General features: G+C 36.7%; 1 protein-coding gene across 2 annotated transcripts; it reads right to left on the bottom strand.

The window, feature by feature from the left end:
• Window positions 1-206: 206 nt before the first annotated feature.
• LOC139151713 (DNA topoisomerase 3-alpha-like) lies at window positions 207-22,706 on the bottom strand. 2 transcript variants are annotated; one of them, XR_011556476.1, is made up of 27 exons: window positions 22,367-22,706; window positions 21,743-21,876; window positions 15,650-15,725; window positions 15,014-15,122; window positions 14,596-14,647; window positions 14,216-14,307; window positions 13,148-13,318; window positions 12,349-12,449; window positions 11,753-11,827; window positions 11,332-11,414; window positions 10,751-10,848; window positions 10,053-10,219; window positions 9,360-9,536; window positions 8,469-8,547; window positions 7,592-7,775; window positions 6,361-6,448; window positions 5,937-6,000; window positions 5,440-5,627; window positions 5,177-5,250; window positions 4,917-5,002; window positions 4,274-4,535; window positions 3,727-3,821; window positions 3,212-3,431; window positions 2,455-2,582; window positions 1,984-2,121; window positions 721-1,419; window positions 213-566 (listed from the first exon to the last, which is right to left on the bottom strand). XR_011556476.1 is itself a non-coding variant. In XM_070724674.1 (26 exons), the coding sequence occupies exons 1-26, from the start codon at window positions 22,538-22,540 to the stop codon at window positions 1,388-1,390; spliced, it is 3,147 nt and encodes a 1,048-aa protein (XP_070580775.1). In that variant the 5' UTR covers window positions 22,541-22,684; the 3' UTR covers window positions 207-1,387. The 2 variants fall into 2 exon arrangements, 1 of the variants encoding a protein (XP_070580775.1); XM_070724674.1 differs by having other exon boundaries at window positions 207-1,419; window positions 22,367-22,684.
• Window positions 22,707-22,774: the final 68 nt, after the last annotated feature.

The raw sequence follows: 22,774 nt of genomic DNA, 5'->3' as shown, positions 1-22,774 counted from the left end.
CTCTACAAGTGGTAGATCAGAAGAGAATTGTAACAATTTAAGAGTCTGAACATCTGTCCCCGAAGCGCATTCTACTTTAAGTCTGTGGTGTGTTATATACCTTGAAGGGCACAATTCTGTTTTCTCTGATTCTAGCAAGCTATGCAAAATGTGATGTAGTAGGAGGTTTATAATTCATAAAGATTGAGCAAATATTGACTATTTCCCATTGTCCACTATTGATGTTATTAAACTTTATTTCTTATACATTTACATAAAGTTCAAACACTTTTTCAACAGTAAATATTGGTTTACAAATATTGTATCCTTTGTATATCAATCGTGATATGAAGTGTTACAGTGAACACGACTATGATGGCAGTGCTAATAAAATCATCATTTCCACAGTTATCAATTAAATATTACAAAGTTATCTATTTACATACGTATAGCACCATTTACCTCTCCAATGCTTTGGTATTTTCATAATTGTATGCTTGAGTAATTTCAAGCCAAAAATCGATGATTTTCATTTCACTTGAAGGGTATGACAGTATTCTTCAACTTTTACAGTCTTATGTTGATGTCTACAGTTGCTGAGTGTATTGTGGTATGAACATAATGTCCTTTACAGTAAATTCCACTGTGGGGATGGTTTCTTTCCATTCTTTCTCTAATAGTCTATATTGTCTGTCATTTGTATATCCGCTTGTCCAATCAAATTTATCGAAACTTGTTTACAAATGCTGATGCTGCACTTTTTCCATAACCTATTTTCTAACAATAATTTTCCCAGCTTTGGGAGGAGACAAATGTGACACTGTGCCCCTACTATTTTAAGTAAATCATGAAAATTCTATCACAGCTTTGTCAATACCAGTGAATTTTGTGATGGCATAACCCCAGATTATTACTGATGATGTATCTGATTATCCAGCATTGTGGCCCCAGATGTTTTCTACATCTACAAATTCACTGTTACATGTATTGGCAAAACTACAAATAGCAATTATGTACCACCTCCTCCCACATAATGGATGAAAACTAACTTTACACTCCATAATGTACTTGGCTTCACCTTGTACATTATGTTGTCCAAAGTTTGCTTTCATCCATTATGGGATAGGAGGGGATACATCATTGCTTAAATACGTTCACGTGTCAAACTTTTCACTTACGGTATCCTTCATCTCAATTTCAAATTTAGATCTCACACATGAAATTCAACAAACCCTGCTTTACAATTGGAAATAATGAGAAACTTGGCATGCTATAGTTTCTGGGATGTAAAATTTACAACAATATTGTCAACTGTCTGAGAAAAAGGGGCACATACATTATGTGTTATATGTATACAGAAGGGGATATCTGGTATTGCTGGCTTGGGCTTGGGTTCTACTCACTGCTGTCACCTCTGAGGGCATGTTCTTCTTGTGTGACCTGTGAATGATAGACAAGAATCATAAAATCAGTCAACAAGTCCTTCATGTTTTCTGTAGGAGTTTACCATATATTCTACAGATAGATAAAGATGACTGCTGATATTTTCAAATACCTATAAAAGTATATATTTTCGGAAAGAAACTACATATGTATTAAGTCACATATTTGAACTTGACCATCATACAAAATTCAAAAAAAACACATGGCCTGCCTTCAAAATACGTAATCTCTAACATATGGTTAATTTTGTCTGCAAATTCGCCTAAAGTCTGAATACAATTTCAAGGTGTCATATGTCAGAATAATTGGATGATATCTGTGTGCATTATATCAACATTTCACCCCTTGCTGTATATCTGTTACTGCATTTCAGCAATCAATATCGGTCTAACCACGCCTTCTTCCTTGGCGTACTCTGATTCTGAATCTCATGACAGAGTTGTTTCGAGGTGCCTCCTTAAGAATACTCGATGTATGTTTACATGTGCATACGCCAGCTTTCCAAAGAGCCTTAAAGCATCACAGCAAAAATGATGGACACAGTGATACGTTTCATCTTACCTTCTTGGCCGCAGATTCCACAGGTGACTGTTTTCCTCTTCTTTGGATTTCCACCACCGTCGTTCTCATTCCTTGAATTCCAGTTACTGCGTTGTCCTCCCCTACCTCTACCGGAATTGCCAAACCCTCTGGAATTGCCTACACAACCAAGAGGAGAAATTTCAACTCAGGAAATGGAGACATTTCATTCCATTTCATGATCGTATCATGGAAAATTCTCTTAAATAGTACACAAAAATATGTTTTTAGCCGGAAAACTACCAACACATTCCCTGTTTTTTAGGATACAGTTCACGATGGACCAGTTACAGCTTTAGGTATGAGTTAGATGTAGTAACAAGCATGCAGACTTCTGATTGGCCAGAAGTTGCCATTTGCATATGCATATTTTCATAAATTATCAACATTGCATGGGTATTTGAAGTTCAGACTATATTGATGTCACCATACATTGTCCATACAATACTTTACCTCCAAAGCCTGCATTTGTGTTTCCAACACCATCTGTCCACTCAAAGAAGCCACACTGATTGTCACGAGGCTTGGGACAAGTCCAGAACTCGCGACCTTTGTTTGGACCTTCTTTCTGCACAGTTCGCCTGTTTGACAATAGGATCATATCAAGTCAGTTGTTTGTACCTATGCAGGTCAGAGCTAACAAGTAGGTTGTATCAAAGAATGGTAACTGTAGAATTTACTCATTTAAAATCAAATTAAAGGAATAACATAGGTGAGGATGTGTATCTTTTGAACAAACTTTCACAGAAGTCTTCAGTTGTCACTCTGAAGGATAAAATGAAGTATACAGCAGCAATCCTTTATATATGAAGTATATAAATGTAAACACTACACATTCCTTGGATAATGGAATACAATAGTAAAATAACCTTACTAATAAAGGAAGTGTGAAAAAATATATCTTTGAAATTCAGTTCTTTATTCAAATATATTTTTGACATTGTACACATCTGCAGTTTCAGAAGAATTGTAAATGTCGTGACAGAATTTGATGAAAATAATTTATTGAAATTATTTATACAACATCAACAATACTTTGATAACACCAGAAAACAAGTCTAGCTTCATGTAACTGCATGAACAGAAGTCAGCAGGATGATATCAAGATTCATTGAGGTTCTAAATTATTATTCTTGATATTATTTCAGAAACCTTGGACAGTTGTATTCAACGCACAGGACTGAACCAGACTACCGGCCACACCACTTACTTGACAGCTGGTTGGTTACACCGACAAACCACTTCACCCCACGCATTGGCACTACTACCCCTCTGCGTATCACTGTTGCCTCCTCTCTCATTGCTGCTGTTCCCAAAGCCACTGCCACCCCAACTGGGGAGGGAATTACTGGTGTTTGTAGCCGTGGTGTCTGATTCCGCCCACAGAAAGAAATCACAGGCTCCATTGGCACACTTGTAAAACTGTCGTCCTGTGGAAAAAGAGGAAAAATACAAAGGCTGTCTCTAAATGCGGGTTTGGGAGAGAACAGGTATTCGAAGATGACAGTTTCACTCATATCTGTACTCAGAGTGGTTTACAACAAAAGTTTTACAAAAATAATTTTTTATCAACACTCCTATATCTACCAGTAGCAGCTAGTCATATCAGAGACCACTGTGTTGCAGCAGTCCAGACTGATGACAGCACAAGGCCTTCACATATACATGATTACACACACAATAGTATCAGGAGATTCACAGAATACTGGTGGTATTGTCACTTACCACAGTTTGGTCCTTCTTTACGCACTGTCAGTATCCTGGCATCCTCATTGCAGTTACAAACTATGGCACTATCACTGGAATTATTTGTGTTGAATCTGGAAAAGGGAATGAAGCTACTGATTTCAAAACCTAATCTGCTCTCTTCCAGCTGAGTGAATGAGAAGAGTTGTATATGAGCATTCCTCTTCCCTTTCTGGTTGAACAGCATAAGATGAAAATGCATGGGAATAAATTTAAGATTGGGAGGTATCATACAGTGTATCATTCTTGCTAATTACACAGTGTTAGAAAAGTGAAATGGGTATGGTTAGATTTTGTTTCGGGTACCTCCCTGAACTCATCATTTTCAGTAAAATCGAAAGGTACAGTATCCATGACTTAATCAGAACAACAATATTGTGCTGACTTGTAAAAATACCATAGTACAAAGAACATCATTGAGGCAGTGAAGATTCTTTTACAGAAATACATGTGGTTACTTCAATAAATATGATGCTTTGAAAATCACAGGTTGATTGTCAAATTCTTTAAATACATACAACATTACCTGGATGCAATAGATCCAAGAGGCTGTCTGTCCATTCCTTGGCTGGGCCCTCCTCTTCCAGCTCCTCCTCCTCTTCCTCTGCCCCTCTGGCTGCTACCGCCCCCACGTTGTCCTGTGGACAAGAAGCCTGGTGTCCTGGTGCTGTTGCCAGAGCTTGTGAAGCTGCTGTTGTAGCCAGAATCTTGAGAGCCAAAGCTGGATCTTCCAGATGGTATCCTTGAACGGCCGCCCCTCTGGGACGAGTTCTGCCTTGACGTAGACCCTAAAAACAGCCATTGAATGTGATATTAAATTTGAACTTGTTTTTTGATCATGAGATAAGTTGTAAGGTAGAAATACTCTTCCATAGTTTTCTTCCATTTATATTACAGGGAAATACCTCTTAAAATTATGTCAATACTCTCATTTTCACTATCATATACACAGATTTGAAAACTTAATTTGTCAGGGATTAAAAAACTCAAAAATTACATATAATTCGAATTTGTGTAGGTTAACAGCTTCTTTCATTTGATGAAGCACTTTATTTCTATACAGACTGTCACATGACCACATTATTGTTACAGAAATATAAAGCAAAATTGGCAGCATGAAAAAATCCATCAAAGAATAAAATAATTGAATAAACTAAATGGCAATTCACCTGAAGAAGTGTTTGTTCTAAGATAGGACAAATTAAATCCTAACTCAGTAAGTGCAGTGTCACATCCACCGATGCAGCAAATATACCTGTAACGGATAACATACATCCATCAGTAATTTGTCACCTGTGTGACTAAATATTTTTGACGGCTAAGAAATCAAAACTCCACAAAGGAGGAAATTATAAAGATCAAGATAGCAAATGAGGTACATCTAGTTTTTGGTGAGGTGGAAAGTTGATGAGTTTAATTATATGCTTACTCTGCTGGATAGCCTGGTGGTACACTTCCACGCCTGAACTTGAACTTGATTTTGTGAACCGGTCCCGGCTGACACTGTCAAAATACAAGTAAATATTACATTGTGTTTGAAAAAAAAATTCACCTGAGTTGGTAATCTTCTTGATATTTCGTGAAGGCTGTTGGTATTGTCATGTCAGACATACGCTGTCCCTGCTTTCTTACCTAAGATTTGTGAATGGGAGAAAGATTCATTGCCCAGTATCCTAAGTACGTTGGACCTACCTGACTACAAATGGAATCTTCCAAGCTGGCTTTTTCAACAGATGCTGGGAACCACACGGCTGTCTTGCAATCAGGGAAGCCTGTACAACTTAGCATCTGACCGCCATCTTTCTTCGACTTGATGACCATGGCTTTGTTACAGTGCGGGCAGGGTCTCACTGGCATGGATATATCACTGTGTTGTATTTCTAAAACAGAAACAGAAGCAAAGAATTGAAACATGAGACTTGTTACTCAACAGAAAAATACCTCATTATAAAGACATGCTTATGAGAAGCACCAGAAAATTTTGAAATAATATCCTGTATGGCATAGAAAAGGTCTTTCAGAGCATAGGTTGAAATTAAATTACTAGTATACAACATTGGTCATAATGATTTCTTCAGTGCCCTGAAAAAAATATTAGACCATTTCATCAAACCTATCACACTACTGTCATTCAATGATGTGATGTACCAGTAACATATACTTGTACTGAGTAACCAGGGTATACCTACCATCTGCTGTGTATTGATGTGCCTCACCAAAATACTCAGACAGTGCTTCATCCAATCTGTTTGCCTAAAAGACAAGGAAAAATATCAGGAACATTTCTTCAAATTTATCACAAATATTTATGACATCATGAAATCATAAAGTCTGACAACAACAAAGAAAATAGTAAGGCCTGACTCATCACACTGGAAAATAGTGACTGTATACTTGCATGACAGAAATCAAAGAGAGGTTGACTTACTCATGCCTTAGAACCATTAATAATATCACAAAGTATTTTATTGGTTGCTGGCTGCAACACTTCTTAACATTACGGAAAACAGCCTAAATTGACCAAGCTTTGAGTGTACACATAAAAAAATTGAAATCATTTCTTTATGCCATTCAAAACACTATCAGGAAAATAAACGTTGTCTCAATCATTACCTTTTCAACAGCTTCTACAAAAACGCTTTTGTATTTTGCAATCTGTTCTCTGAGTACGTTGTCTCTGTCTTTTCTTCCTTCACAGATCCTGCAGAAAACAAGTCAAACTTTTACTGTTGTCATTGACGTTTGTTATGGACCATTAAAACACAACAATAACAAATGAAACTTGTTGCATTTGACCTAAAAAGACTTGCTCTAAATGAAGTTTTCAAATGCAAAAATTTGATGATGACATCATACTTTGAACTTCCCCTAAATGCGACAAATGGCTGATATAGGTTGTTGAGACTGAATGGATAGGTCTTGCCATATTTTGAGGCATATTTGCTCACCTAGCATGGGTAGTCTATAGTTGTGGCTGGTATGAAAGTTGAAACCAAGAAAAAAAAATATTTCCGCACAATGTAACTTGTACTTGAAATGTTACATGCTTATGGTATTGTGTTATTTTTGAAGAAAACGTGAAACAGTGACCCCACTTTCTGTTAAATCATCCTGCAGTATGGTAATACTGATAACATATCTGGATTTAACCCCCCCCCCCCCCACCCAACTATGTAGGTGTTCAGGCAAGCAAGGGTTAAAATGCTGACAGGTTTTTGAAGAAAACATATTTGAAATCAAAATATGAAGTGATTGAAGTGTATTAATCAGTTTCCATGGAGTAAAAGTGGTGTATAGTTCATGTAGATGGCACAAATTTCTTCATAATAATCAAAATTCAATGAAATCCCCATCTCCACTAGATGCAGTCAATGTCACTCGTCATGTGTGTGTTTTCATGACCCACAGCCTCTTCTAGTGAAAGAATGTGGAAGTGATCTCATCTCGCACTGTGAATTCATGTCCAGGATGATTGCCTGATAATCAGGAAAGACAAGTTTTCGATTTCTTTCCATGGACTTAATTTTGCACAATCTCACTGCCTGTGGTTTGTACTTCTCACTTTTTAATGTTAAATCTTTTGAATAAAAACGACAAAGTTCAGATTTTGTGCATATGTGTTCTTCCATAAAGAGAAAATTATTTAAGATTGCAAATCTTTTATGTTGACTTAACTAGATTCTCTTCAGAAAAGCACAAATTCAGCAGAAAAAATAACAATACAAATACTGGTTTATCACACATGTATACATCAACAGAACTGCAGTGTGATCATTGAAACCTACATGTCCTTAAAAAAAACATTGATTGGAAAATAGCTGAATTCTTTCACAGTAAAACTCACTCAACCAGTTCAGCTTCAAAAGCAGCTCTGAGGTCTGGCTTGGCTAACTCATAGCCCATATTGTTATAACCATCCACCAGTCCAATGCCCAGCTCGCCTGGTACAAATCTACTGTCGTTGGTCAAACCAACATAATTGCGACTCTTAATGGTATCAATGTGATCTGCATGGGTGGCATCAGTACCTGTGGAAACAAACAATAATCTGAAGAAATAACTGCAGAAGTGTGGACACAGCAGGGTGCCGGTATGCCTGATTTTTCTGACAAACTCAACTGTGTAACAAGCATATTTCCAGCTTGCAGTCTGTTGAACACCAAAATGTACAACAAATCTTTTGCTGCCACTGCACTGATGATGGTTGAGACCTAACATTGATAGAAATAGTTAATTTTCAGCTGCACTATCGCCAGGTAGCCTGGCATATACACCAAAGAATAGAAAGTAAAATGCACATTCCATTTAACCTGCTCACCCTAATTCCCTGTAATCAGGTCTACACACAATTGAAAACAATGGGCTTGGGTGAAACCATGGTGGTGAAAGGGTTAAATATCTGTGTTCTCCCAAAAGCAATTAAAGCATAGTGGCCACTACTCTTTAATTTTGGTATAAAGGCATTAGATTTTCAATATAAACATGTTAATTAATTATATCATCATGCTAATTAGCTGCTATGCTATTAGAATTTCCCGGGGAGAACACTGAATATCAGCCACTAATGATGTGGAGCCATCCATGTCTCAGTATTTAAGGTATAAGCTTTTCCTTACTTTCCCCTAGCTGGGACTAATCTGAGTCATCTAATTTCTTTGTTCACAAAAAACAAGATGACTAAAGATGACAACCTGTGTAGTATTTGGACTGCGCAAACTCACCTATGCCATGCTTCTCCATCAATGAAATCAAATCAGCTTCCGTCAGTAGTGGAGGTGGGGATGTCTCTCCATCCACCATCTGGGCAAAAATGAAAACAATCAAAACATGTTTCATATTTCATCAGTATTTCACTTCCCTTGATTGTGATAGACAAGAATACATGTGAGACACGATGCTGTAGATGATTTTTCAAAGATCTCGCAAGGCTAAGGTGTTTAACAGGATCTCAGGCTCTTGAGATATGTTCACATGATAAACCTCATACTGTGTAGATGGCTAAGGGATGTGCAACAATATTTGCTTTTAGTCATTGCAACAGAAATATCTGTTACTTAAGTTTCATGCATCCTGCAATCTTCAGACAGAAGTGAAAGGGTTGTTAGATCTACACTCTAATTTATGCGGTTGGATGTACCATTCTGTTTCTACGTGATTGCAGGATGCATGAAACTTCAGTAACAGATATTATTACTTTGTACTTGAAGTAATTTGTGTTATTATATATAGATATTTGCTGTCAGGATTGTAGTTTATGTGGCTGCCAGTCTCTGCCTAGCTTCAAGCCAGTGATGATTGTTGCAAATTCACGTAAACTTCAAAACATTCACTTCATCTGAGCAGCAATTTGCAGTGATTTTTTGTGGTAAGATATGCAGCTATGCAACTATGCGATACAAAACCCAGTTTGTTTCATATAGTTGGCATAAAGTTGTTATCTTGAGCATCACAGATTCTACGATGATCAGAAAACAGTCTTGTGCAACAACTACCAGCCCAAAGTTTACCTGCTACAGGTATTTACAAGATAATCATCAAAGTGATATAAGAGTCATATTGTTTGCAATATCTAGTTGAGGAAAATCCTCTGTATACACTCTTGATCAACTGACCTCTATTGCAGTGGGCTGGAATTCCTCTCCTTGTTGGAAGACAGGGATAACTTTGGCATTCCATTTGTCGTAGGGATAGACATCTAAGTAATTCCTTGCAATGATCATAATGCCCTGAACAGTGAACCTTTCCTCTGCTATGTCTATTTCCACCGTAGTCTCTCTACCTTGAGCATCCTAGTAATGAATGTAGGTTGGCATGAAAATAAAAACAAAATATACAATAGATATCGTGCCGTCATGCTCAATTGAAAAGTCAGTATTCCAATTTCAAAGCTCACTGTGTCATGGGCATCATGATTAATACTGCAACATGACTTATAAGGTGACGACTTACTTTTTCCAATAGCTTCAAATTACATGTTAACCAATAAAGGTTTCAAATACAGAAAAACACAGTCATAGCGTACGATTGTCACTGGAAAGCAGTGTAGTAAGTAATACACACATATACATATAGTAATACAACAATTGATGATATTATTTTTCACCGACATTCAAAAAGTCTTGTAAATTTGAAAGCTTGGCAAACTGCTCTCATTTTTTTCCCCCGACTCACTTGTTCCTAAATTGACTGAAAAATGGTTTACATGTTATATTCCATGGCTTTGCATGTTCCATTGCATTATTTTATAGTAAGGAGTTGAAAAGCACATAACAAGAAATACTTGAACAAAGACAATGTGCACATACCTGTGAGCAACACGCTAGGAAATGCCTTACAACCAATTCATAGACACGGCTCTCGTTTCCTGACAAGGTGTTTGTGTACTTGATGGGATGGATTGGAGGATGGGCATTATCAGTTTTCTTTCCTTGCCTGGGATTCGGTCCATGTTGCAGAATTCCATTGGCAAATGCTGGCAAAGATGATGACAATATTAAAGTGAATAATTAGAAGCTTATTTAGTGATCTTTGCAATGATTTGTTGTGAGGGAGAAGTGTAGTGGGTTAAAATGTCATGGTGAAATTTGTTCAAAAATACAATTGCATTACAGGCCATAACACTTTCTTCATCTCGAAAACCCTCAATCTAAGCAAGAAAGCGGGCAACAACTTCCAGAAGTATAAGAAAAACTTCATGTTCATATTCATGGTTTAAACTCATTCAGGGATGCTAACAAAACAGTAAGTGTACACTGAGAATGCAGAAGAATAACTTGCTACTTGTTTGAGAAAGGCAAAAACCACTAAAGACCTAAACAACAAATCAAAATTTAGTGATATATTAGTCTGTAAGATTCAAAATTAAACATCTTCAGCTCTTTGCACTTCCTCCTTTACAAACTGCTGACCATGTTACCGGTAGATATACTTGGTACATTTCAGGCTAAATTAGCTCTTCCAAATTTATTTTTACACCAATTTACACAGTGGAATATCCGCCTACCTCCCCAGTTGGGATCCACTGTCTGTTGTTGTATCAAAGGCCTTAGATCAAGTTCCTTTGGGAAAATGTTGGTTTCAGTACGTGGGTAACTGATGAACCTGTACGATGGAAAACAAAAAAATAAAGCGGTGCTAAGTTCTGTGGGTAGGAAATTAATTGCGAATGACACATCAGAAAAATTTCACATGCCATTGATAAAAGTGATGAACTGGATTTCATAATAATCATTGGCCGTTATAATCAACAGTAACTTTATTAAATCATGATACTTGTGAAACTTGAGAGGAACTCATTGAAAAACAGCTGGTTTGACATATTTTCTTCCTACTCTATGTAATCCCTTAGACTCTCTGTGTCTAAAGTGTTAATGATGACATTGCAATCTTCTACTTTTGAAAACTCTATTTTGGGTCAACAACTATATTATTTTGTCAACAAAGTTAACATATTGTAAATTTTGAAAACACTGTGGGTGACTGGACCATTTCCACCTGATATTCCAGTGTATTGTCATCACTATGATAGAGGTACCGTTAAACAATGTAACAACTCTTTGAATAAATCGACACTTTGATATTTACCCCTGTGTGTAAAGTTTTTCCGCAATTTTCATGGTTTCCTTGGCTGTAATTCTAAGTTTTCTAGACGCAAGTTTTTCAAGTTCCTGAAAGGCAAATAAAGGGTAAACAAATTTGACAATTCAAAAAAATATTTTGGACAATTACAAAGGAAAAAAAGAGGAAATATGCTGATAAAATGAGAGCAGACCTTTGGAAAACATGATAGTCTCTTAAGTGATAAACCTTTATGTCTGATTTAGCTACACAGTATCTGCCATGGGTCTGCACAAACAAATTCTTCTTACGGAGGAAAGTTCATAACATGATTGCTTTTTATCTGACTCATGAATCTTTGTGTCAATATTCCAGAAATGATAGTATTGAGAGCTGCTGTTAAATCTGCAGTTTCAGTGACTAAGGGCTGAACAACACTGATACTCACCACTGTGTCCATGGGTGTCGGTCTCCATCTGCTCTTAGGTTTGGTTTTCACTTCAATGACTCTAGCTGTTGGGTTCTGTAGGATTGAAACAGATGAAGACAACTGAGGTCACGACCTCTCAAAGTCTATGTTTGAAAACATGGTACTACCACTTTCTAAGGTTTCTGAGCAAACCAAGCACTCCCAATACAGTAATAAGCTTGTTCCCAATTGTCTGACACAATCAAGATAATTTCATGTAAACTACCTGTGTTTTCATTTGTGAAGAGGAATATTGATTCAATGTGATTTACCGTAACTATTAAAAAGGTCATCACGGGCCTGGATTTTTACCATAAAGCACTATCATTTTCACATAGACAACTTTGTAATTTTCAAGCTTTCCCCACAACATTTTGAAATGTACTATGCATTATAACTCCAGAACATTGAAGTTTCATGAAAGTTTCATAAATGAAATTGCTTCTTTGAATTTTACTCGCTACATGTCGGCACCATTAGCTTCCCTTAATTAAACATGTACGGTTCCTTTCAGCAAATATTTCTTGTTAGAAAACGCTATAGAAGGCCTGGTGAGAAATTACAGACATCCTTACCTCCATGCATATTTGATAGAACACCAAGCATGCTGTGTGGTCAAACAGCCTGTGCCGTTTCCAATTGAAATCAACACTGCCCTCATCAGTTGTATGAGTCACTGAAACGCAGTACATCAAATATAATCAGGGTCATCACAGAATTAACTGGTTATTATTTTTACAAAGTCAATAAATTCAGGTCTAGCTGAAAATGTACAGAAGCTGAGAATGAAGTTTTTAATTTTGATAACAATAAACATGACTTATTAAAGTTTTTCATTTGAAACCTGTGACAACATTATAAGGAAGCAATGATACATATTCAATCAACCAGTCTTCACGGTGGTACCAGTATGCACTGGAAGTATGAATCCTTTTCTGCAATTTTGATTTGTAAATAACGCTTGTATATGAAACAGGGTCCATACACTCAACATACCCTAATATTTAAGCACCTGTGAAGGACTTTATTCAGCAATTTTTAAGGAATTTTTGAAGTCCAAAATAAGGTTTTTCAGGTATTATTTTCACAATATATCATTTTCATGTATCATTTGACATATCATTCATAGGTTACCATGATCAATCATTTTGTGATATTTCAAAAGTATGAGTGGCTCATCAATTTTCCAGGACTTTCCAAGATTCAATTTCGTTTTCAAGTATCATTCAAGGAGGCTTTCAAATTCAAGGATTTTCCAAGAGTTTATGGATCCTGCTGAAAACATCATAGACTGGCAAATATAAGGAACAACTTCTTAGAGTTGGAGAAAACTACCACTCTGCATAAGCAAAGACACATAAACACATGTCAAACCTTTTATTTTATAGAATGTTTCCGGTATGAAGTTTTTCACTTGTTTGTAGCGTTCCACAACAAATCCCAGTGTCGGAAACTGACATGACCCAAAGCTTATTAAACTGTCGGCTAAGACTTCGGGAAAGACTTTCTTCAGTCTGAGAGTTTGAAATCTTGTGAAGGCAGCACCTGAAGCATAAAACAAAACAAAGTTACGAGTTAGCATTTCATTAAGCTGGTAATAAATGCTGATAAATGAATTTGTTCATTTTCGTAAAAATCCAACATGCATGAAACTCAGTCAAAATAAACAATTAAAGTTCACATGTCACCTCACTGGTTGGAATTTGTAGGAAAATGAAAAGCAAAGCAGATTATTCAAACACCTCACTGGTTGGAATTTGTTGGAAATGAAAAGCAAAGCAGATTACTGAAACACCTCACTGGTTGGAATTTGTTGGAAATGAAAAGCAAAGCAGATTACTCAATAACTTTCAGTTCAATCTTTTCCAAAAATATGTCATCAATCTTCAAGTGGAGTAATATATCAGAGTTCATTTTTTTTTAATTATCCAAATTACAAAATATATGCATTTGGTTTGAACTCAGAGACTTTGTAACATTTTGACAGCAGTTCTAATCACAGACAGATGTTCAATCTTGTCAGAACAGAAGTAGTATAATCACTGAGCCAGGGCACAGTTTTACATGCAAAAAAGAATGAGATGTAAATACAAAGCATGGACTGAAAGACTTGGAATAGCCTGGTTACAGACATTCTTTCTCTGAATGGATAACATAACGGAATAAATTTAGTAAAGGACAAAACACTGCTACAATTTCTAAAAATATTGTACATTTTATATGTTCGAGAGGGCAACTGGCTATGAAAGTTAGCAGTACTTCATGAAACATGTATATGTTGAGAATGTAAACAATATCCATCAAAAAATTATAGCACTAGAATTATTGAGTTTCCTAATATTTTGTGTGTTCAGCCTGTACCACAATTTGGCAATGAGAATGGTGAACAAGACCTGTGACTTGAAGAGACTGCAAAACCTCAACAAAAGCAAATTTACACACCGGTTCTGAGATCCAGTTCTTGTCTGACATCCACTGCATCTGATACCCTTCTATCAGGTGGACCAAGATCTCTGCATGCATTACTGATGGACCTGTACGAGAAAACACATGCATGAACATTGCATCATTAAAATACCTAGTTTTCTGAATTTTCAGCATTATCACTTATCTCAAAGCATTCTTTCTTGGAAAAGAATCGCGAATGAGCATTTTATAGAAACTAAATGGAACTGAGGGGCAAAGAAAACTTTAGAACTCAGAACACAAGAAGGAATAATGATGAATAATTTGAATACCAGTCCTATAAAATTCACAAACTGTACATAACAGTTTTCAAACTGATAAAGAAAACTGAGTTAATCACTTATCTATCTTCTTACCTTGGAGTAATTTCTGAGAATCTTGCTCTGTAAACTTTTAATCTTGCATTAACTGAAAAAATATCAAAAATATTTCTATTGATGAGTCTCTATAAATTAGATTTCAAAAGAATCGTGTTGTCAAAAACACAATAGCTGACGGCATTTGCTGTTTAAATTCTGAACACAGCAACAAAAGCCTCATAGACTGCTGCTAAAAGTAATGCGGACACATTATTTTCTTTGTACACCTGCCTTTATTACTGCAGCTTGTGGTTTGATTCTTTGCCACTGTGAGTTTTACAGTTCAAAATAAGAGCACTGGCGTTATGCCTTTCCCACTTTCTGTAAGGAAAAGTCTTGTTTACGTTTTAGTGATTGAGCTGTGACATCATTGAGGGTACACCCTATTCAGTCATAGGATTGACAAGCTTCTTACCATTCAGACAGGTATCAATGATTTCATATCCTATGTTTTCTCCCTCTCGGTCGCCATCTGTCCATATTACCAGTATCTGACACTGCCTGGCTTCTCGTTCCAAAGTCCTCTGAAATAGTGATCCAAGTTCATATGAATATGCCAACACTGAACAAGTTTGCACCATAATCCTAGGGTTAAGTTGTTTCATGAAGCTGGGGAGATCCCAGAGAAATTGCAAAAAAGTAAGCGATGTCCTCTGCCGTCGGTCAGAAACAAACAAACATACATACATACACATATAACATACACAGACGGCCATTTTTCCACCTTACAACAATACCTCCCATTGGCATATATACATGAGAGCTAAAAATGAGGTGATTCCCATTCAAAATGTCGATATCGATCGTGTATTGTCTTAAATTTGTGAACAAGCAATTCTTAGTTCATTTTACTGATCATCAAGATCAAAAAAGTGTTTAGGGAGGCTGGGTGTTTACTGGATTTATCTGAAATCCAACTTCCTGACAGTAACTTGATAAAACTTTCACAGAAAGAGACAAAGACCTTCCACTGTGTACAGTGTCAATGTCAACAAGAACTGTTCACTGGGGAATTAGACCTGCAGGTTTTAAGCTTGTGTCACACTCTCACCTTAATATTCTGAAAATCTTGAGAGCAGTATTTTTCAATTGGTGCATCAAATAGCATTACAGGGTTGCAGCCATGCCTGTCAGATTGAAAAAGTACATGTTGCTTCTTAATCCTACCATGGCTCCTACTACCTCCATGATCCTACCCAACAATAATCGTGCTGGTACATATATATATATATATATATATATATATATATATATATATATATATATATATATATATATATATATATATATATATATATATATATATATATATATATATATATATATATATATATATATATATATATATATATATATATATATATATATATATATATATATATACATTTTAATTCTGATCAACACAGTATCAGTGATGTTTCAATAATTGGCATCATCCAAGTCAATAAACAGGATGACAAACTACGCAAACATTTAGAATCACAATGGATCAAAAAACTTGACACACTGTCTCCAGCTGGCCTAAACATTCGCCCAAAATTTACATAGCATTTGACAGCGCCCCCACATACGAGCTTTGGAGTATTTAAAGTACCCCCCCCCCCCCCTGGACTTCAGCGCGCCAATTTCCAGCTCTCGGCGTAGGTCCAGACAGTTTTGACCGTACTCACAACCTCGAGGTTAGTCTCTCTCCTTTCATTTATGTACATTTACAGATTTCAGATACCTGTAACTCCACATTGCTCGTTTTTCTATACAATTCAACCATTGTAATTTTTTAGTCTCTCCTGTCATTCATGTACATTCCAGATTTTCACAGACTTATAACTCTACATTGCTCGTTTTCCTACACAATTCAACCATTGTAATTTTCATGTTCGTACTTTTTATTGTAGAAAACACCTGAAGAAGCTCTAAATTTAGAGCGAAACGTTGTGTTTGAGGTATAATAAATACGTTTGGAACCTAACAACCAGGTGTGGTAGTGTGTTTCAACCCAAGTTTCTTCTATCTTCACCCCATTCCACGCTCCACTGGGGATCACCTGAATTCCTACAGTTTCTTATATATATATATATATATATATATATATATATATATATATATATATATATATATATATATATATATATATATATATATATATATATATATATATATAATATATATATATATATATATATATATATATATATATATATCATATATACATATATACATATATACATATATATACACACACATATATATTATATATATATATATATATATATATATATATATATATATATATATATATATATATATATATCTTGCCCTAATTGATATATACAACCCGTATATTTTGCAGACAAATATCCACATTGCTTCACTTTATCATTATCTACCATGTAACAAAAAATATTCTCCTTAGCTAAAAAAATTAATAATACTATCAACTGAGTACTTCTATGTATGTTTGATAATTATTCAATGTACAAACTCTTAAAAATCAAGTGAGAACATTTCTCTTAGATGGAAATCACTGTCATGGAGTAACAGTTATCAGTATGTTTTCAGTGTTTTAAGCAGATTAGCAAAAAAGGTTTGTTTGTTGTGGCATTACAATTTTCCTAAGATGGATGTCTAATCGTATATGCCGTTCATACACAGGCCATTGAAACGTCTCTGAAACGGTTCTGGACCAATACTGACACAGAAAGTTATGTGTGGACACTCCAAAGTGGTTCTGAAGCGTTTCAGATTTGAGACGGTTTAGTCGGCCCGACCAGAGCCGTTGTAGGGATTAACTCTATCCGCAAATCGCTGTGTGGACAGACTGAGCCGCTTCAGAAGCGTTTCAAACGCCCTCACGCGACAGGTATTTGTAACATAAAACAAACAACAACCAATATACAATATTCACTTTCGCCATGGCTGCCGAACACAGTACTACATCTCGCGGTATACTGGTCCGACGAAGAGATAAGCTTGCTACCAAAACCCTATCAATTCGACCAGAAAAAATTCATTACGATTTGAAAAACGTCGAATTAATAGAAATTAAAACTGCCGAAATAATTTAGTGGTCAAATTTAATTTGGAACGACGATGATGAAATTTAAGCGAGACATGTTTGCCATGTTGAGACTGCTTCAAAGCATGGACTGTGAAATTTGTGAGGTCGACAAATTCGTAACAAAAAAACCTCAAACGCACGTTGGTGTCACATCAAAATCAAAGTGGCCGCGATTACAGACGGAACAATCTGTGACACTGGCCACCCGCCCGCTCGACGGACGACACGTAAGTTGCCATCGTGTGCCAGCCCTTGGAAATATATTGTAACTCCTTGACAGGCAGATGAGATATTCTCATAGCGTTTGATGCATTGAAAGTTTGTAAAAATAATAAAAAATGACATCACCGATCATAAGAAACGTGGTGTTGAAGATAATAGTTTTTAAAAGAAGACTATGACGACCATATTTCTGTAAGTATTATCTAACTTTAGAAAACCAACATCTGAAGATTTACTTCAACCAACACTTTTGGATTTGTTCCACTCTTTATTATAAGATTAGTCGAATTTCTGGAAAGTAGGTGTACATTTTCGATGTCTGTGTATCGTCTACAACGAAGTCATATCCGAAAGAGTATAATCAGTTCGCGACAGCGTAAACCTCTCTCTCCCCCTCTCTCTCTCCGGCATTTCAATGTTTTATATTGTCGACATTTATATATCAGTCTGAAGTTTCAGGTCACTGCTCATTGCAAGTAGTTGATGTCAATTTTTCCGTATCGGGCATGGTCTCTATCGTCACTCTAATCGTTAGTGTTTTCCTGTTATATTCCATATCAAACTCAAAACACAACGTGAACAACGCTGATAATATATTGCATCTTTCGTATCGAAAACCGAATGCATATTTCGTATCGAAAACCGGTAAAGTTCGTAACTGGTGACATGTCACGGCCTGGAGAAAGTTCATCACCATCGATCGAATGTCCGTGGCGCTTTTGCTTCCAAATAGACATATTGAAATGCACAGGGAACTTCGCGGTATGGCAATTATATGAATTTTACCGTGAAGAAAGTCTGTGACTTTAAACTGGCCGTACAACCAACAATAAACATGGCGGAGCAATGATACCGATTTCAGAGACTTCGATTTTTTTTTCATTGCGACCTCGACCGCTGGTGAGAGCGAGTCGTCTATTTTTTTCCCACTGGCTATTTGGCTTTGAATTTTCAATTGCCATCATGTGCTAAGTTAAAGCTAAAAACAAGACGGGCGTTCTCTGTAAATCAATAAGCCTTTTGAATATGAAAAAATCGGACATCTGAACCTCACAACACGAAAGTTGTTCTCCGAATCAGGACAGGGACATCGGCCCGGGACATCGGTGAGGCCGGATTTCACGTAGTAGCTATGGAAACCGACGGCTCGTTCGTTGTAAGAAACCATGCGATGTACGCTCCCTTGGGCCGTGGAATTTCGCCGTATCGCCTCTACAGACTACACCGACTATTACCTAACCATGTTATTAAACAATCACACCATAGTTCAGTAACATATATCTTCATTAATCTACCGATCATCGACCGTCGAACACTTCGAAAACAATGGTCGGGGTCACGGATTCAAGGACGTTCACAAGAAGAAATTATCAATAAGTGGCGCGCAGAATTATTTTTACTGGTTTTGAGAACTTCTAAAATAACTTGTAATCTGTATATCTTCACACATCGAACCGATATTGTATACCTATCACCGTCGAAGTTTATGTCTTTCACTGTAGAGTTCTTTTTATCCAAAACACATATTCAGAAGAGTCCCACAGAGCAGTCAAATGAAAGGATAATTGCTTCAAGCGAATGAAATTGCACGAAAGAATGAAAATCAACAGCACACCATGGACGTGATTTAAAACAATAGCGCTTGTGAATAGGACTATTCTATTTGAGTAAAAAGTGCCGTTTTTCTCGCAATTTTAGCAACTGTAACGACCCTTTATTCTTTAATACCTTTCCATAATTGAATTAAACTAGGTTTAGGGCTTATACACACAGTGTACACTGATGTACAGAACTTTAAAAAGTATTCTGCTGGTAACGAACAGGGGTTTACACTCTAATGGGCGCAGTAAAACGATGGTCACGTCCATAGGTTCAAGGACGTTCACGGGGAGTCACGATGGCAAATAGTGCAGTGTCGTAAAATTGCTTAGACTAGTTTTAAGAACGGTACAATATCTGGTCATCGGTGTACCGCTACCTGTGAATCGAAACGACAAGTGTAGACCTATAGCTTCGAAATTTTATGGAAGAGACACCACGACTGAGACCGACAGTAGCATAACAAACTATTCCCAATTGTGCGTCCGTGTTTAATACAGACATCTCTGTAGGTGATTCTGGTTTCTCTTGAATCAAAAGTCCGACATTGACAAAATTGACATAAAATAAGTCCGAAAAGTTATGTTTTATTCAACTAACTGATTCATCTCCTTTGATATCCCCTATTAGCTACATGTAAACAGTCCGGAAAGACTGACATCGATGTCTCCCGGCCCCCATTTCTTCACCGTTTTGCAAAACATCTCATCAGCCGGACGCATGGGCAATGTCTTTGTACGTTGGTCAAAACTAATGACAGTATAGGTCAGGATGTAACATCGGTCAAAGTAATATTGAATATGGAAGACAAAATGCTTTCATTGATTGACAAAATGAGAGGGAACGAGTCAGTAAATATCGAACCATAAAGGGGAGATCGAGACTGCCATCCCCCATGATTAATCAACTGGGAACAAAATATATATTTCGATCAACAGACTTACACAACCAGAGACAGCATTTTATTCAGCTTTAAAATAAGTCACCGCCTTTCCTATAATAATACCCCGTTTGCGTTTCGATCTACTCTGCTCTGTCCCCAATCGGTAAGGCCGTCCGGGTTTCGCCTGCCGTACTGACTGATACATGGTTATTTCTTCACATATTTTTTCATCGTTTTGGCATAAAATACAGCATCTCTTAGGTGCACAAGGCAAATCAACGTTTAGAAGGAAAGTCACAGGAGGTTAGGATATTATATACCGTAGGTGAAATTAGAATGGAATGTTGAAGATGAAAAGACTTATCAGTCGACAAAAATTGCCATAAACCGAGCATTGAGATTGTCTATGATTTATTAATTGGGAACAAAAATATTCGATTGAGTCATTAAGTTTGTGTTTGATTCGTTTCAAAAATGTGTTCCTACATTCTTATCCGATTGTTTGTGTTAATAAAAATGTTTGTTTCGCCTCGGATATTTGTAGGGAAGTTTGGATTAGTGTGGACGGTAATGTTTTGTTTGTGTGAGGAAAGCTTATGGCGAGGCGAAACAAACATTTTTATTAACACAAACAATCGGATAAGAATGTAGGAACACATTTTAGAAACGAATAAAACACAAACTCGACACAAAAACATTTTGGATAGTTAGGTGGGGAGCCTCTTTCACATTCTTTACAGCCAGTACGACGTCGTCCATTTCAGCCATCTTGTTACAAACAATGCTTGGCCATACACACCTTTTGAACTCGAGAGGGCGCATTAAGACGTCTTAAACATCAAAACAATGGCTTAATTTTGTGTATGTGGACGCAAGCGGACTCAATCTATTAATCCCCTGTGTTTACAAATCACAAATAGTGTTGCAGAAGCGTTTCAATTTTTCCCTGTCTGAACATAGTAATAGACTCTCTCACAGCCCCTTCGTTCGCTACGTAGTTATGCGACCTCAATGGTCTTTCTAACAAGCGACGCTCACTGAGCAAGCCGTGCTATCGGCTTCGCCGGCCCGCTGAGCTGAGCTTTGCTCAGCTCAACTGCTGAGGGCGGTATTATGGTCTGACGTGAAGCCAGTGAGGGGTTGTGAGAGAGTCTAGTCTAATCACTGCTCATCAAATTTAACAACATACAGTTATTAAGTTTAATTTTGTTAATTTTAAGTTGACAGATAAAAAATTTTGTCACATGATACATATACATGTACGTCCTGTATTCAGTCATAGACAGTAGAACAGCACATTCCACTGTCTATGGTCTAGTGAAGGTGTTTCAACAAATTTTAAGGGGAGCACAGATAGCTACAAGGCTCATAGGCTCACTCACCACTTTTGATAGGTTCCAACAAACTCATAGTTCATGAGATGCCCAGACACAGATGTCATTGTCATTCTACAGTTTTGATTTAAAAGATTAAAATCCCATTCATAGATTTTGTTGAACTTGGAAAACCCTTCCCTCTGAAAAATAAAGCAGAAAAATCTCAGCATGAGCTACAGAAGTAATTCAAAACATTGGTTGTGCTCGTAAATATAGAAGACGACAATGTTGACAATATTGTTTTTGATGATGATGATGATGATGATGATGATGATGAAGATGATGATGAAGATGATGATGATGATGATGATGATGATGATGATGATGATGAAACAGTTGTAACCATAGAGTATCTTTGGTCAAGAGAATATCGAATATTTTGTAGGACTATCACACTCCAGGTACAGCACGGTAAACGAGACTATCGATCCTCTTAGTTCTTTCCAACAGTTTGTCTGTAGTTAATTGTATCATTGAACATTGCAAATTACAATCTTAGCGAAAATCATACAATTCTAATTGCTATGGAAGGCGTGACAGAACCAAATCATACAATACTATGGAAGGCGTAACAGAACCGATCGCCCCGCCACCAAAAGCGCTATCAACACTAAGATATAAAATTATTACCCTGCTATAGCTGCCTCTTGACATGACATCTGCAAGCGACTTCGCCGCATCGTTTTTCTCCGCTACGTTCAGCACCCGTGTAATTCTGCCAGACATTGTCAAGTGCAATTTATGAATCACAGGACCATGGCAAATGAATTTCGAGACACTTGTTTTCGTGAAGAGAAAAATCATCGAAGTTATTTCTCCCCTGTGGTGAATAGTCCCTCTATTGTTCAGTTAACGCAAACGTTCCCTTGGCCTTGTAATTCGCATCGTTAAGTTTGCTTGAATATCTGAAGAGATCGAATGTAACTTTTCAAGATCGGCGCCATTATTCGTGTCATTCATCTCCCATCGTGCATTTCAATGCCGTAAAACAGTATGTTTAATTACGAAATGATAACAATGAAAAAACGACATGATTGG

The sequence above is a fragment of the Ptychodera flava genome, chromosome 15 (assembly GCF_041260155.1).
Source record: "Ptychodera flava strain L36383 chromosome 15, AS_Pfla_20210202, whole genome shotgun sequence".
Taxonomy (NCBI): Eukaryota; Metazoa; Hemichordata; class Enteropneusta; family Ptychoderidae; genus Ptychodera; species Ptychodera flava.
This window is presented reverse-complemented; position numbering and strand designations above follow the sequence as displayed.

Bases quoted from the DNA above. Each gene is read 5' to 3' on its own strand.
- LOC139151713 (XM_070724674.1), bottom strand. From the start codon at position 22,540: ATGATTTTTCTCTTCACGAAAACAAGTGTCTCGAAATTCATTTGCCAT. The intron at 10,849-11,331 runs GTAAATATCAAA...TCCATCGTACAG, and splicing joins GAAAAACTTTACACACAGGG to GTTCATCAGTTACCCACGTA. The intron at 9,537-10,052 runs GTATGTGCACAT...ATTCATTACTAG, and splicing joins TCCTAGCGTGTTGCTCACAG to GATGCTCAAGGTAGAGAGAC.